The sequence below is a fragment of the Lipotes vexillifer genome, unplaced genomic scaffold, assembly GCF_000442215.2.
Source record: "Lipotes vexillifer unplaced genomic scaffold, Lipotes_vexillifer_v1.1 scaffold500, whole genome shotgun sequence".
Taxonomy (NCBI): domain Eukaryota; kingdom Metazoa; phylum Chordata; class Mammalia; order Artiodactyla; family Lipotidae; genus Lipotes; species Lipotes vexillifer.
Window position 1 is genome coordinate 1,680,744 of NW_006778765.1, and position 14,763 is coordinate 1,695,506.

General features: G+C 46.4%; 2 protein-coding genes across 2 annotated transcripts in view; one reads left to right on the forward strand and one right to left on the reverse strand.

Moving 5' to 3' along the window:
• BAP1 (BRCA1 associated deubiquitinase 1) overlaps positions 1-3,083 on the reverse strand; it is an 8,109-nt gene extending 5,026 nt beyond the window's left edge. Inside the window, exons 1-7 of the mRNA XM_007451856.1 lie at positions 2,834-3,083; positions 2,706-2,735; positions 2,542-2,596; positions 1,418-1,550; positions 972-1,091; positions 438-499; positions 209-351 (exon numbers count right to left, since the gene is read on the reverse strand). Of these exons, the coding sequence (XP_007451918.1) occupies positions 209-351; positions 438-499; positions 972-1,091; positions 1,418-1,550; positions 2,542-2,596; positions 2,706-2,735; positions 2,834-2,870 (580 nt within the window). The 5' untranslated portion in view covers positions 2,871-3,083. The remainder of the gene's footprint in view (positions 1-208; positions 352-437; positions 500-971; positions 1,092-1,417; positions 1,551-2,541; positions 2,597-2,705; positions 2,736-2,833) is intronic.
• A 2,031-nt stretch (positions 3,084-5,114) lies between these two features.
• Positions 5,115-14,639, forward strand: PHF7 (PHD finger protein 7). Its single transcript, XM_007451857.1, is given in 10 exon segments — positions 5,115-5,158; positions 5,913-5,965; positions 6,356-6,447; positions 11,193-11,294; positions 11,670-11,794; positions 12,259-12,418; positions 12,986-13,092; positions 13,524-13,640; positions 14,065-14,189; positions 14,410-14,639. Coding segments are annotated over 10 exon segments (1,155 nt in total).
• Positions 14,640-14,763: the final 124 nt, after the last annotated feature.

Sequence of the window (14,763 nt, forward strand, 5' to 3'; positions counted from 1 at the left end):
CCCCCCCCCCCCCCCCCCCCCCCCCCCCCCCCCCCCCCCCCCCCCCCCCCCCCCCCCCCCCCCCCCCCCCCCCCCCCCCCCCCCCCCCCCCCCCCCCCCCCCCCCCCCCCCCCCCCCCACTGGGTCCCAAGCACTTGAGGACCTTGAGCCCCACCTCCTTAGGAGGTAAGCAGAGAAATCCAATGGGACCCCAGCTCAGAGAGCCTACCATGGTCAATGGGGTAAACCTTCAGCCCATCCAGCTCAAAAAGCCGGCCTGTGATAGGCACATAGCTGACAAAGTGGAATGCCTCCATGGTCCGCACAGCACTGAGGCCATTCTGTTTCTCGGGGAGATGGCGTGGCTCGGGCCTGGGGAAGGACACAGTCAGTGCCCAGAATGGTACAACCCCCTTCCTTGCCCCCACCCCCATCAGTTCCTCACAGCTCCCACACACCTGGCATGGCTATTATGTGCCTTGGCCAACTCTGGAGCATTGCCAATCGCATATCCTTTGCTCTAGAGAGAAGAAAATAAGGCCACATCAGAGCAACTTCTCAGGCGGGCCTTGGGTGGGAAACAGAGCTCAGGGGAGCAGGCCTGGGGGCATTCCAGGAACTTGAAGAAGCACAGGTGGCCTCTCCTGAAGGCCTAGTGGGGGCAGAAAAGAGCTCTGGAGCCCCCAAAAGATGGGCTGTACTGGCCTTACACAGTAATCAGTGGACACTGGAGAACATCATTGCCTGATAAAGTCCTAATAAGGTGTCACTTAAGGAACGTTCCTCTCTTCCCTAGGTCTATCTCCTTTTCTGACAAATTGGGCCTTAAAAAAAAGTTGACTTACACAATTAATTTACAGGTCAAATATAATGTAAATATCATTTGAAAAAGCCTCACAGTGCCAAATGCCGTGTAGTGGCATTATCAGTGGCAGATCTGGTGGTCACATCTGCCTAGTCAGCTGAGTCAGGATTAAGGAACTGTGGCCTACCTCAGGGCTGAAGCCTTTGGTGAAGTCCTTCATGCGACTCAGGGTGGGCCCCAGGTCCACATTGCTGCAGTTCAGGAGCACGCTCAGCAGGGCATGAGTGGCACAAGAGTTGGGGATCAGCTGTGAAACAAAGAACAGTCACCCATCCACAGCATCCCCCACCCCAAGCCCATACTCATCAGGAATGGGGACTCAGAGAGGGACAGTCATGTCTGGACAATCCTCATCAACTCTCCTCATCTTTACCCAACATTTGTTCATTCAACTAAGTACCCATCAGGAGTCTGGGGACATGCAGAATGGACTCAGACATCACCCTGCTCTAAAGAGACTCCCTTTTTTAGTGAATAAGAGCTCAGCCCCTTCTGCCTTCCCCCACTTCCACTTTCCAAGCGAAAAAAACGGCAGCATCCCACCCTCCAGAAAGAACATAGAGCCCAGCAGACCTGGTGGGCAAAGAACATGTTATTCACAATATCATCATCAATCACAGATGTATCATCCACCAAGGTAGAGACCTTGCGACGGGATCGGCGCTCTTCGATCCATTTGAACAGGAAGATGAATCCATACACGGGGCTGGGGAAAGTAAGGGACAGAGCTAGACCAGTCAAGTGGGGGAAGGCAATCTGCATTCCTTTTCCTCTCCCCTATTCCTTTGCACTGTGTTACCACTCAGGTGCCCTTCCTGTGATCCCACCTCTCCCTTGGCTTCTTCCCAACGCTGCCCAAAGTGGCCCTGCGCCCTCGCACCCCAGAAGCCCACTGCAGGCAGAGTCAAGCATCAGCCTCTGGCTGTGATGCTCCAGGAGTTGCCCATTATCCTTATGAAGTCTATGGTTCTGGGATAAGAAAAGCTGGAACGATGGCTCAGGACCGGGTAGGAACAGAAGGTAAGGCGAGAACAATAAATGTGATGAGGAATTTAAACACCAATTCTCACTTGTGAAGCCCAGGGCCTGGGCCCCAGTGCAATCAGGGAAGTTAATAAACACCCATATCAGTCCGTTCTTTCCTGAAGGGAAAGAAGCAGACTTCTCCGTTTAGTCACCGTAGCAGTTCCTCCACACCTCTATTCTGTAGGACCACCAAGACAAGACCCTGACCTTGGTCACCCAGTAGAGTCCTTGTCAGATGCCACAAACCAACCAATCAATATGAGACCCCTGTGTGGGGATTAAAACCACTGGCACACAGGCACAGTAAAGCAGTCATTAATAAATTACAGCTGCACAAAAGGCACAGTGTGACCCGAGTCAAGAGCAGGGGGTTTCTGGCTGGAAGGCCACAAAAAGCAGATGAATTTAATCCAAGAGATGGTTAGAATTTGTATTGAGGGGAAGAGGCTACCACATAAAGGGAAGTGCTGAGGGAAAACTGGGAGAAACAAAAGCACAGCACCACCTTCATCAGGAAGGCACCCAAAGAGGAGGGATGCTTCCTTATACGAGATTTTACAATTTGGAGCCTCTGATACTACCTCCCTTGAGGAGCACTCTCTCCCGGGTCCCTCCCTAGCCCTCGGGGTGTAAGGGGCGACCGAAGCCACGCCGCGTGCCAAGCCACTCACCCCTGGCATTTGCTCTGAAGGTCATAGATCTCCTCCACCTGCACCCCTTTGACACCTGCGATCAGTTAAGGAAAGAAGTCGAGAAGGGTAGCCTCTGGCTGTGGAGCGATGGCCCAGGAGTGGGCCCCCACAGCCTGGTTCCGGCGCGTAGGAGAGGCTCTTACCGAAATCTTCCACCAGGAGGGTGAAGAGGCCTGGGTGGGGCGACAAGAGGGGCGGGTAGTGGTCAGAAAGGCGCGTCTCGGACCCACCCGGCCTCCCCAGCTCCGGGCCTGCCCGGTCCCCTCCTCACCAGGGTCGCTCTCCAGCTCCAGCCAGCCCTTATTCATCTTCCCGCGGGGCGGCCCCTCAGCGCCATGTCCAGGCCCTCCAGACCCCCCGCCGCCCCCGCCGCCCCCGGGGCCCCTAGCCCCACACACAGACAACAGGCCCCGTCGCGTCACCCGCCCGCGCCGGCGGCACTACGTCACCTCGGCGCGACGATCGCCGCCCCGCCTCTGGCCTCGTCTTCTGCAGTTTCGACTCCAGACGCCAGCGAGCTCGCGCGGGAGTGCAGGGCGAGAGGACGGGGCGGAGCTAGAGCGCGGGTGGCGCGAGAAGGGGCGGGGCAGGCGTGCGGCCGTTAGCGCGCTACCGTTAGCGGTTCCGCTCTACGCAGCCGTCAGCGTTGCTGTGCTCCCGGCGGCTGCGGTCTCCGTGGGTCGCAGTCCGCGTGACCCAGTCCCCGTTTGCGTTGTCACTCCCTTCGCCGGCGCAGTCACCGCGCGGGGCGGCGGCCCGTGAGGTATCTACCACGGCTTGCGGCAACGAATAAAACTCCGGGACAGCGGCGCCCTGGGCGATAGCTGGGCGGGCGGCCCTGGCCGGGAGCGGACGCCCGTGCGCCACCGTGAGGAGTGAGCGGCTGAGGCGACCTGCGGCCCGGCCTCGCACCAGCAGCCCAGCAGGCGCGACATGAGCCTGGTCTGGCATCCGCGGGATGCCCCTTGAGCCCCTTCTTCGGCTGTTACCTCCGGGGAATGGTTGTGGCCACAACGACTCGTATTTTCCAAATAAATCATTGTTTATTCTTGCGGTGGCGGGGCCGAACACGCTTATTTTTAATTTTCTCAACAAGTTTTACCCTGCACTTACCCAGTGAAACAACTCGGTAATCGTTTCAAGGGAGCATCCGCTCGGTTAGGAAGTCTCAGACTGAGCAGCTTGTGGAAGCCAGCATTTGCAACGTCCTCCTCGCATGCTTTGAAGATCCTTGCCGTCTTCCTGTAACTACCACTGTGCGCAGGATCCCGCTCAAGGAACGTCTTGGTCCAGCGATTCAAAGAACTGACGTTTCAAGGTTTTATTTCTATTGCTAGATCTGGATTTCCCCAACGACTCGGAACTGTTCAGTAGCCAGCTAAAGTGGATCCCCTAGTGCACGCCCTTCTGTCTCCTCTTCCAGCCTGTCCAAGTGCTTTTGTTGAGTAAAAAGCCATCAAATGTCATTACCAATGCAAGTGCAACTCATGGGTTAGAAGAGGAGATGGAGCCTTAGTTTGCAGAACAGCTAGTTGCCAGAGTAGTTAAGTTCATGCAGAATAGTTGACAGTTCCTAAAGATGTTCATGCTCTCCAGCTGTGGTCTGAGGACATGGGTACTGGAGTGTGTGTCCCTGGACTGACCTAATTCACTCAGTTCTCCTAAGAAATGCTATCCTCCTCTCCCCTGACTTGACACGGTCCTTCCTTCAGAGGAGTGCTTTTTATTTCTTTTGTCCCCCTTCCCATTCAGGGATTTTCCTCTTAACCAATGAAAACTGTGAATTTATAGCCAGCTGACATTGGTTGGGGGAGGAGTGGCAGGGTGTCTTTTCCACTTCTGGGCCTTTTAACCTTGGTTCACATGTAGAGGAAGGCTGAGAACAGGCCAGACCTCAGTGATCATCTGAGCCTGGTGAAAAGAAGCAATAGGAGCCAAGGGGTGATTTGTCAGGGTTATATCTTGGCTCTCACTAGAGGGAGTTCTCGCTTTAGAAAGCCAGAATCTCACAGGCTCCTTTTCCTAGGAAAGAGCTACCTAATCTAGCTTTTCCTGGGTGGAATTAAGGAACTTAAACTTGGGGGCAAAAGGAGACATTTTTCCTGAGTGCTACCTCATACATTTAGTAGGCACAAATAAAACAACCAGTTAGCCAGTTCAAGCAATAGTTCCAAGTTCTCATACCGCTGTGGTGTATCAGTAACTGTGATCTTGAGCAAGTGCCTCTGTGTGACCTCTCTGTGCCTCAGTCTCATCTTGAAAATAGGGATAAAATGGTACCTATTGCCAGCGGGGTTTTTGAGTTAAATGTAAAATGCCCAGAACAGTTCTGGGCATGATTTAATAATTATTGGCTACTAACTGGCATTGATAATGGGCGTGTCGCTTTTATTCTGTCACATGGATGGGGAGGTGAAGTGCACTGTTGCTTTGACCCTGTGGAACCTGATAACCAAATGTAGAATTAATTGCTGACTTGTTTATTTTTATAGCTGGAAGAGCCGGTATTGTTCTTATTATAGTATAGAAGAATTCAAGATAGGCAGCAGAGAATGAAGACTATAAAAGGAAAGAAGAAGGAACATCAAAGATTGAGGTAGAGTAGGCAACTTAAGAGAGTATGGGAGAAACTGTCCAATGGCCTGTAGTATATGCTTCATTTTTTGTCCCCTTTGCTTGGTCTTGGAGGCTAAGGTTGGTTAGTGTTGAAGCATACACCAGTGGTCCCTGGGAAGCTGCCCAGTAACCTATCCTCCCAGGGATGTCCCTACTGGCAAAGTCCTGGCTGTGGAGCCCTTCTGCCTAGAGTCATATCCTGGCTCTAACACTTGGTAACTAGATGACCTGGGACAGGTTATTTCATTTCTTTAGGGCTCAGTTTCCTTGTCTGGAAAATGCATAATAATAGCACCCACTTTTTAGAACATTCTGTAGATTCACTGAGCTAATACATATAAAGAGCCAACAATATTGCCTAGCAATAGGAAATTCTTAATCAATTTTAGTATCATTTTATTACGCCTTGTGAACATGGTACCACCTGAGACTCAGGGTAGGTGACAGGAGAAACAGTAAAAGAATAAAAGGGGGTTTGTTCTTGCATTCATTCAGTCAACACAGGCAATAGAGGCACTAGAAGAGAAAGATGGCTATGATCTCAATTCACATAATTCCATGGGCATGTTTTGTGCTTTCAAAAAATATGAAAGGGAAGAAGAAAACTGATGTCTTAGTCTTTAGCTATTTTGGTCCTTCATCAGACCCATGGATAGCATTTTGAGGGAAATGTTAAAATAGATGCCAACAGGATCCTCAAAGACTACCTTGTACTTTTTCCATCTCTTGTATAGAAAATCTGCCAAGACAAGGAGGGTAACCCAGAGGAAGCCTTCTTCAGGGCCTGGTAAGAAAGACTGGAGGTTCTGTTTGGCTGCTGCCTCCTGACCTCAGCAAAGGCCACCTGTGTAGGGCAGCAAACTTGCTCTTCTCACTGTCAGTTCCTTCCCAGAATCTCTAAGATCCTGAAGAACTCAGAGTCTGTAATTTTTAAATGTCATGTCCCAAGTTCAAGGAACAAGTTAATTAAAGCCACTTAAGATAAAAGTATATGAAGTGAGCAGTTGCAGCCCCTCCGTCAGGTGTGGCTAAAATTATATGAAAACCTAACTGATATCAAATAACACTTCATCCCAACCTCCTCCTCGTCAAAATGACCCTCTTCCCAGTACTGTACTCCTCCTTGCACTTAGATCGTTATGCTCCCGAAATGAATTCCTAACATCCTTTCTTCCAGTTTGCCGGCTATGCCTTCAAGCATCTGGGGATCCCGAAAAATTAGGGGAATTTCTTCAGAAAGACAATCTCAGTGTGCATTATTTCTGTCTTGTGAGTATAAGGCCCCCTTTGCTTTGAATGTCCTATGGCTTTGCTGTACAGTCTATGCTCTGTTTTTGCATCCAGCCTCAGATCCATTGCCCTGTTTGCTTGTTTTTCTTAATGGCTTTTTTCTTTTAAAATCTAATTTTTAAAAAGTAATGTGTGTACCTGGTGTAAAATCCTAACAGTGTAAAGTATGTACAATAGAAAGTCTCTTCTCCTAGTAGTATTTCCAGTCCTTCTCCCTCTCCCCAGCAGCAAATGCTACCAACAGTTCTTCCAGCTATTTTTTCCTGATATTTTTAAAATTAAGTATAGTTTGTATGCTATAGAATGTACCCATTTAAGAATACAGTTTGATGAGTTTTGATAAACTCATATATCATGGGGATATAAAGTGTGTCCCCATGTAAACACTACCCCCATCAAAATAATTATTTCCATCATGCCAGAAATTCTCTCCTACCCTCTTCCAGTCAGTTCCCTCAGAGGTGATCACTGTTCTGATCCATAGGTTACTTTTGCCTATTCTTATACTTCATATAAATGAAACCATACAATTTGTACTCTTTTGTGTCTGGCTTCTTTCACTCAACACAGTGTTTTGAAGATTGATCCATGTTGCATGCGTCAGTAGCTTGTGCCTTTTTATTGTGTAGTTATATTCTGTTGTATGAATATATTATAATTTGCTTATTTGTCCACCTGCTGATGGACATTTGAATTGTTTTCATTTGGGGGCTATTATGAATAAAGCTGCTATGCATATTCACGTACAATTTTTTGTGTGAAAACATGTTTTCACTTCTCTTGGGCAAATGTCTAGGAGTGAAATTACTATGTTTAACTTTGTATGAAGTTGACAGATCGCTTTCCAAAGTGGTTGTACCAGTTTACAATCCCACTAGCAATTTGTGAGATTTCTGTGTGCACAATATTCTTGTCCCGACTTGTTGTTGTTAGTCTTTTTAATTTTAGCCATTCTACTAAGTGTGTTTTGGTATCTCATTGCGGTTTTAATTTGCATTTTTCTGATGACCTAAAATGTTGAGCTTCTTTTTGTGTGCTTATTGGCCATTCACATATTTCCCTTTGTGAAGTGTATGTACAAATATTTTGTCCATTTTAGAAGTTGAGTTGTTTTGGGATTTCCCTGGCGGCCCAGTGGTCAAGACTCCGCACTTCCATTGCCGGGGGCACAGGTTCGATCCCTGGTAGGGGAATTAAGATCACACATGCCTCATGGTGAGGCCAAAAAAAAAAAAATGTTGAGTTGTTTTGTCTTATTGAGTTATAAGAGCTCTTTGTATATTCTGGCTACAAATCCTTTTTCAGAGATGTGTGTTGTTACTATTTTCTCCCAGTCTGTGATTTGCCTTTTAATTTTCTTTTTATTTTTCAAATGAGTTGGTTTCATTCCAGGTGATGCAGAATTCAGGATAGAACAAGGACTTAAGAACACACTTTGGCAGGATTCTGCGCTGGGTTTATGTGGATCTCATAGGCTAAGGTAGAAAATGTCTGAGAAAAACTATAGACAAGATGAGCCACTGTATGATTTTCTTTTTTTTACAAAAATTTATTCTTAAATGTACAAAAGGTTCTAAGCTATAGCTATAGGTGGTGACAGATGTTATGGCAGGGAATCCAGATGTTTAAACAGGAATGGAATCATCATTGCCTCAGGCACAAGGAACAGCTTACTTTTTTAAAATTTTATTTTACTTATCTTTTGGCCACGCTGTGCAGCTTGTGGGATCTTAGTTCCCTGACCTGGGATCGAACCCGGGCCTATGGCAATGAAAGCGCCAAGTCTTAACCACTGGACCACCAAGGAATTCCAGGAACAGCTTACTTTTTGCCAGATTTCTTAATTCCACTTGTGGCCAGGGGGCCTTTCCCCGCAGCCTTCCCTTTTAGCTCCTTCTGCTCCTCCTCCTTTTTCTGCTTGAGTGCCTTGTCTTCCTTGCCCATCTCCTTGGCTTGCTTCTTGGGCTGCTTCAAGGACGACTTCTTGCCACATTCATGGCCCAACATGGTGCCTGCTGCCCCTTCCCCCTGCCTTTTTATTTTCTTAATGATGTCTTTCGAAGAACAAAGGTTTTTAATTTTGATGAAGTCCAGTTTGTCTATTTTTCCTTTTATGGTTAGTGCTTGTTTGTGTGTCCCAAGAAATCTTTGCCTACCCATTGAATTACCTCAGTGCTTTTGTCAAAATCAGTTGACCCTGTATCTGTGGATCTGGATGATTTATTTTATGTCATAGATCTGTGTGTTGATCCTTACCAATACCACACTGTTTTGATTATTGTGGCTTTACAGCATCTTGAAATTAAGTCTTGTTCTGCAGTCTTTTCCAAGATTGCTTTGACTATCGGGTGCTTTCCTTTTCCATATACATTTTATATTTAGTTTGTCAATTTTTCGTTTAAAAAAAAGTCTGTTGGGATAGTGATAGGGATTGCATTGAATTTATGGATCAGTTTGGGAAGAATTGACAAACAATATTGAATCTTCCAGTCCATGGACATGATATATTTCTCCATTAATTTGTGTCTTTTAAAATTTATCTCAGCAATTTTTTTTTTAGTGAAGAAGTCTTGCACATATTTTGTTAAATGTATTCCTAAATATTTTGTGATTTCTATGCTATTATAAATGGTATTTTAAAATTTCATTTCAAGTTTGTTGCTGGTGTACAGAAATGCAGTTTATTTTTGTACATTGATTTTGTATCTGCAATCTTGTTAAATTCACTTATTAGTTCAGTAGTTTTTATTTTTTAATTTTTTTGTAAATGCCTTAGGATTTCCTGTGTACACAATCACATGTGAATAAAGGCAGTTCTTTCTTTCCAACCTTTATGTCTTTTAATTCTTTTTCTTGCCTTATTGTAATAGCTGGGAACTTCAATCTAGTGTTGAAAAGAAGTTGTATGAGTGAATATTGTGTCTTGTTCCTAACATTAGAGGACAGCATCCAATTTTTCACCATTAAATATGATGTCAGCTGTAGGTTTTTCTTAGATGCTTTTCATCAGATTGGAGAAGTTCCCTTTTATTTCTGGTTTGCTGAGGGTATTATGAATGTGTGCTGAATTTGTCAGATGCTTTTTCTGCATCTGTTGAGATGATCATGATTTTTCTTCTTTATTTTGTGAATGTGGTTTGTTACATTGATTGAGTACTTTAATGTTAAACTAATCTTGCATTTCTGGTACAAATTCTGCTTGGTCATGATGTATAATCCTTTTTATATGGTGCTGGATTCAATATTTTGTTTCATTTTTGTATCTATGCTCATGAGAAAAATTGGTGTGTGCTTTTACACTCCTGTAAGTTCTGTCTTGTTTTGGTGTCAGGTCTTGTTTAATTTCAATGCATTTATAAGCATATACATTTTCAACATAAAATAAACATACTATACACAGTGTTTTGTATTTTACTTTTTTTTTTTACTTCATATAGTTATGGAGCTGTTTCCATATAGGACACTTTTTTAATAGCTAATTGGTATTCCATAGTACAGGTGTACCAAAAAGTATTAAACTCCTGTTAAAGGACATTTAGATCATTTTTAATCTTTCACTACTGATTTTTCTGTTTGTAGAAATTATACATGTTCATTGTAGAAAATATTAATAACACTTAAAAGTATAAATGGAAATCACTCATATAGTCCTAAAGCCTTGAGAGACTGTTAACGTAGATACGTTTTAAGCCTAATTGGGATATAATTCAAGCATCCTCAAGTCATCCAACCTTGTAGGCTCACTTTTTCTATAATGTTAAAATAAGATAACCTCGTAGGCTCACTTTTTTTATAATGTTAAGATAAGATAACCTCAGCCCCTTTTACATATTACATGTAACTGCTGCAGTAGGTCCAGCACCCTCCTTAATATTTTTGGAAGCTTCTTGGGGTGGGGCTCAGGTATGACATTCTTCCAAAGTATGTACACGTTCATTGTTCATGGGTACCTAACAGTTTAGCTTCTTTTCCCTTGATTTCCCATTCTAGACTGCTTTGGGGGCTTTTCAGAAACAAAAGGTCCTTTAAAGTATGTTTTTAAAGAAAAGTTCAATTCTTCCCCTTCCCCTATAAGGCAGAATGGCTACAGTCAGGAGATTTGAAAGCCCTGTTGCCCTTTCTGTGGAGAATACACTCTGAGAAGAGTATTTATTCTGTACTGAGGGGTAGTACAACGGGAGAGTGAGAGTGTGGGTTCTGTGGGCTCACGTGTGAAGACGACTCTGCTGCCTCCTTTCTGGGTGACCCCAGCCGGGTCACTTGCTGCGCTACACCTCAGTGGCCTCTAAGATGAGGATCACAGTGGCATCTGTATCACAGGGTTGTGGTGAGCAGACAGTGAGTCGCTACGCAGGGAATGTTTCTCCAAAGTGCTCAGCACACAAAAGCAGTGCTTAGTGAATGAAAGGCAGAGTAGCACAAAGATGGGTAAGAGCCCAGGTTCTGGGCTCTTGATCCTGTCACGTTATTTCTCCTATAAAATGGCGATGATGATAGTACCTGCCTCTTAAGGTTGTTACAAGGATTAAATGAGTTAATATTTGAAAAGCACTTAGAGCACCCAACACTTATGCTATGTAAGGGCTTGTTAAGTAAATAAATTACCCTGTAAATGCATATATATTCCACCAAGCTCTGTTTCTCAGCTCTCTTACCCTGTCATCACCCACTGCACTGTTTCACTGATCATCAGTGTTGACAGCCTGGTTCTGCTGACCTTCTAGATCCTATCTAGCAAGCTGCTTCAGAGGGGCCAGTCCAATAGAGGTTTCTATGGATTCCTGCCTGAGGACATCAAAAAGGAGGCATCCCGGGCCTCTAGGAAGGTTAGAATCCCCTGAAATGGGGTCCTTGGGGTAGGCCTCTTCTCATACTCCTCTCATCATCCCTGTTTCTATTCTTTTCCCTAGTTGCTAGTTTAAAAGTCAGAGGACTCTTGAATTTCCCACTGGTCCTTCTCTTAAGTTCCATGCTTCTCTACGGTATAGTATCCTAAGTGAGGAGAGGAAGCAACATCCTGAGAAAGCCAAAAAGAATTCAGTGCTGCTTGGAGCTCAGCTTTGGCATACCCTAGAGCTTCTGGGTCCACTGAGGAAGAAGAATGGCTGTTGCTTCAAAAAATTTCCATTCCGTAGAATGATGTGCCACAGAATGTCTGTCTGTTTTGGGGCCTTGACCACTGCCTGGGATCTCATTTGCAGATCTGCTTTGTGTGCAAGAAAAAGGGAGCTGCCATCAACTGCCAGAAGGATCAATGCATCAGAAACTTCCATTTTCCTTGTGGCCAGGAAAGGGGTTGCCTTTCACAATTTTTTGGAGAGTACAAGTGAGTGATGAAGGAGGAAAGTTGGGCTGCCCTTTTGCAATTTGTTATTTAGCGTCTAATGAAATTAGAGTCCAGTTCTCACGGGCCTGTTTTGATTCACCGGAGAATCTGTCCCTCCATTCAATAATGAGAAACAGTATCTTGACTTGGTGATTTCACAGGGGTTGCTTCTTGCTTCCCGTCCCCTCCTTAAATTACAAACAGCTGGGGTTCTTAGCTGCTCAGAACTAAGTGGGGCTTTCAGGAGCAGGAGGCTGTGGAGACAGTCCTGGGAGCTTTGCTCAGTGATAAAGCAGCTATGAGAAGGAATGTGGCTGTTCTTCGCCCTGCTCCTCCTCCTCCCCCCATTAGCCTGGAGGTTCAGTGGACACTGGCCTGGGTGGTTGATTGCCCTTCCTAGGCCAGGCAGCTGGAAAACTGCATCAGTGACAAACCAGAAACCAAGTCTATTTACTCTACCACAGATCATTTTGTGGGAAACATCGCCCAACACAGGACATCCGATGGGAGAATGTGGGGGAGGAAAGCTGTGTCTTGTGCTGTGAAGACTTATCCCAAGCAAGTGTTGAAAACATCCAGAGTCCGTGCTGTAGCCAAACTATCTACCACCGCAAGTGCATACAGGTGGGGCTTTCCCTGGACTGGGGACCCTCCACAATGGCCCAGTTCTGAGCACCCTGGGAATGCTCAGGCAATCTCAGCTTTTGTGCTCTGTGCTGCAGGCCTGTACACAGGACTGATTCCAGAGGAAAGTTAGCCTGGTCTCCGGGTATCCTTGACCTGTAGGACTTTATCATAAGATTTAGACTGAACAAAATCCTTAGGATGGCTGGAGCGAATGAGTTTATCCTAGAATGAGTCAAGTAGCCTCAAAATCAGCCATGCTTCCTGGGATTGAAGGAAAGGGAAATGTGTATTCTTGGTACCTGACCCCTAGTGGGTCGAGCACTGCCAGGCCCCATGACTGGAGATGACAGCTGAGGCACTCCTGGGCACTCTCTTGAGCTTTTGGTCCTTGGTCTGACGCCTGGATTTGCAGCCCTCTCCTCAGCCCATCCATATTCCTTGTCCTGTAACCCTTAGTCAAGCTCTCCTAGCAACATCCTCTTTGTGAGACGAGGGTGCGGGGTGGGAAGAATGTGATCAAAGATAGTGTTTTTACAAACACTATCTTCCATGTTTATCTTACAGAAATATGCCCACACATCAGCAAAGCATTTCTTCAAATGTCCACATTGCAACAATCGAGAAGAATTTCCTCAAGAAATGCTAAGAATGGGAATTCATATTCCAGACAGGTAGTAGAAACTTTATAGCAGGAATTGAGCCAGGAAGTGGGTTGCCTAGGTTTCTAGAGAGAAGGTGAGTGTGAGGATAGTTCAGAGAATGAGGAAGCAGCAGAAGCACTGATGTACAGTGAAGAGGGAAGGGTGGAGGGAGAACTTTTCAATTATAAAAAGAAATGGGGGGAGGGTGAAGCAGGGGTGGTGGGCATGTTTCTGAAAAAGGTGTTTTGGGGGTCAGAATTCCTTGGGTTCTTGAATTCCAGTGTGGAGCTAAGGAACACTTGTGTTCCACTTATCTGCTTCAATCCTCTCCCACTGCCAGGCCACTAGCCCCGCCTTGCTGAAAGTATTCAGGCAATCTGTTGAACTTTTTTGTTCTGTTGAACAAAGGTTTTACAACCCGATTATATGTCCCTTACTCACTATTTCTTCTCCCACTGCAGAGATGCTGCCTGGGAACTTGAGCCAGGGGCTTTCTCGGAGTTGTATCAGCGCTATCAGCATTGTGATGCCCCCATCTGTTTGTATGAACAAGGCAGAGACAGCTTTGAGGATGAAGGGTAGGAAAAGCCTCATGGCCAGAAAGATCTCTCATCAGGGCCATCTTAGATCTTGCACAGTTATCAAGCGCAAGAAATTTACTTTTGTCTACAGACCTCAGGATGAACATAGCTGCTGAGTCCCATCCTTAATCAGCTCAGGACTCACTCATGTACAAGTGAACAGGTCTCTCTGCAGGGTCTGCTCTCCTTGTGCCCCATGGAGAGACACTCAGGGCCAGTTCCTTCCACGATCTACCTTGCGAGTGGCTGTGCCTGACGGCAGGTCTTGGGATCAGCACTCAGCCACATCTCCGTCACGGGTAAAATGTGTAGTAAAGATACTTAGGGAGCCCTCATCAAAGGCCTGGCCTGCAGCGAACATTCCAAGAGTGGTAGTGAGTGTTAAATTTGTCCCACAATGCTCCCTTGGCTCTTCCTATAGGAGGTGGAGGCTCATTCTGTGTGCTACATGTGGATCCCGCGGAACCCATAGGGACTGCTCCTCTCTCAGATCCAGCTGTAAGAAATGGGAGTGCGAGGAGTGTGCGCCTGCTGCTGAAGCCACAGGTGGGACTGGAGGGGTGGTCTGGTCTCAGAACTGGGGTGGGGGTCAGGGGTCCGGGGGACTTATGGTGCCTGGGAAAGGAGGAGGGTGTGCTATCAGATGGGGACTTTTAGTTGGTACTTTAGTTTGGGGAGGAAAGCGGCTAGGGAGGGGCATAAGGACCTGCGCCTGGGAGAGAGACAGAGGGTCAAGTTTGCCTCTCCCACCTTTCTTTCACCACAGACTACACACCTGAAAACTCAGGTGACATCCCCTGTTGCAGCAGCACTTTCCACTCCAGGGGGCATTTTTGCAGAGACACCAGCCTGGAAGAGAATCCAGGCCCTTCTTCGACTGACTGGCCAGGCTCTTCCTCATTAGAAAAACCAGAGTCCTCTGGTTGCAGGACGAGGGGCCACTCCTGGTGATCCAAGGGTGTCAAGATCACTAAGAGCTGCAAAAAGTCCAAGTAACAGTTTCTGATTAGTCGCTGCCAAGCACATTTGAGTACAAAGCTGTGTTCCTCCATCAGGTTTGGGGGAGGGAGCACTTTGGCACTGTGAGTCAAGGAAAGGGGGCTAGCAGTGAGACTCTGAA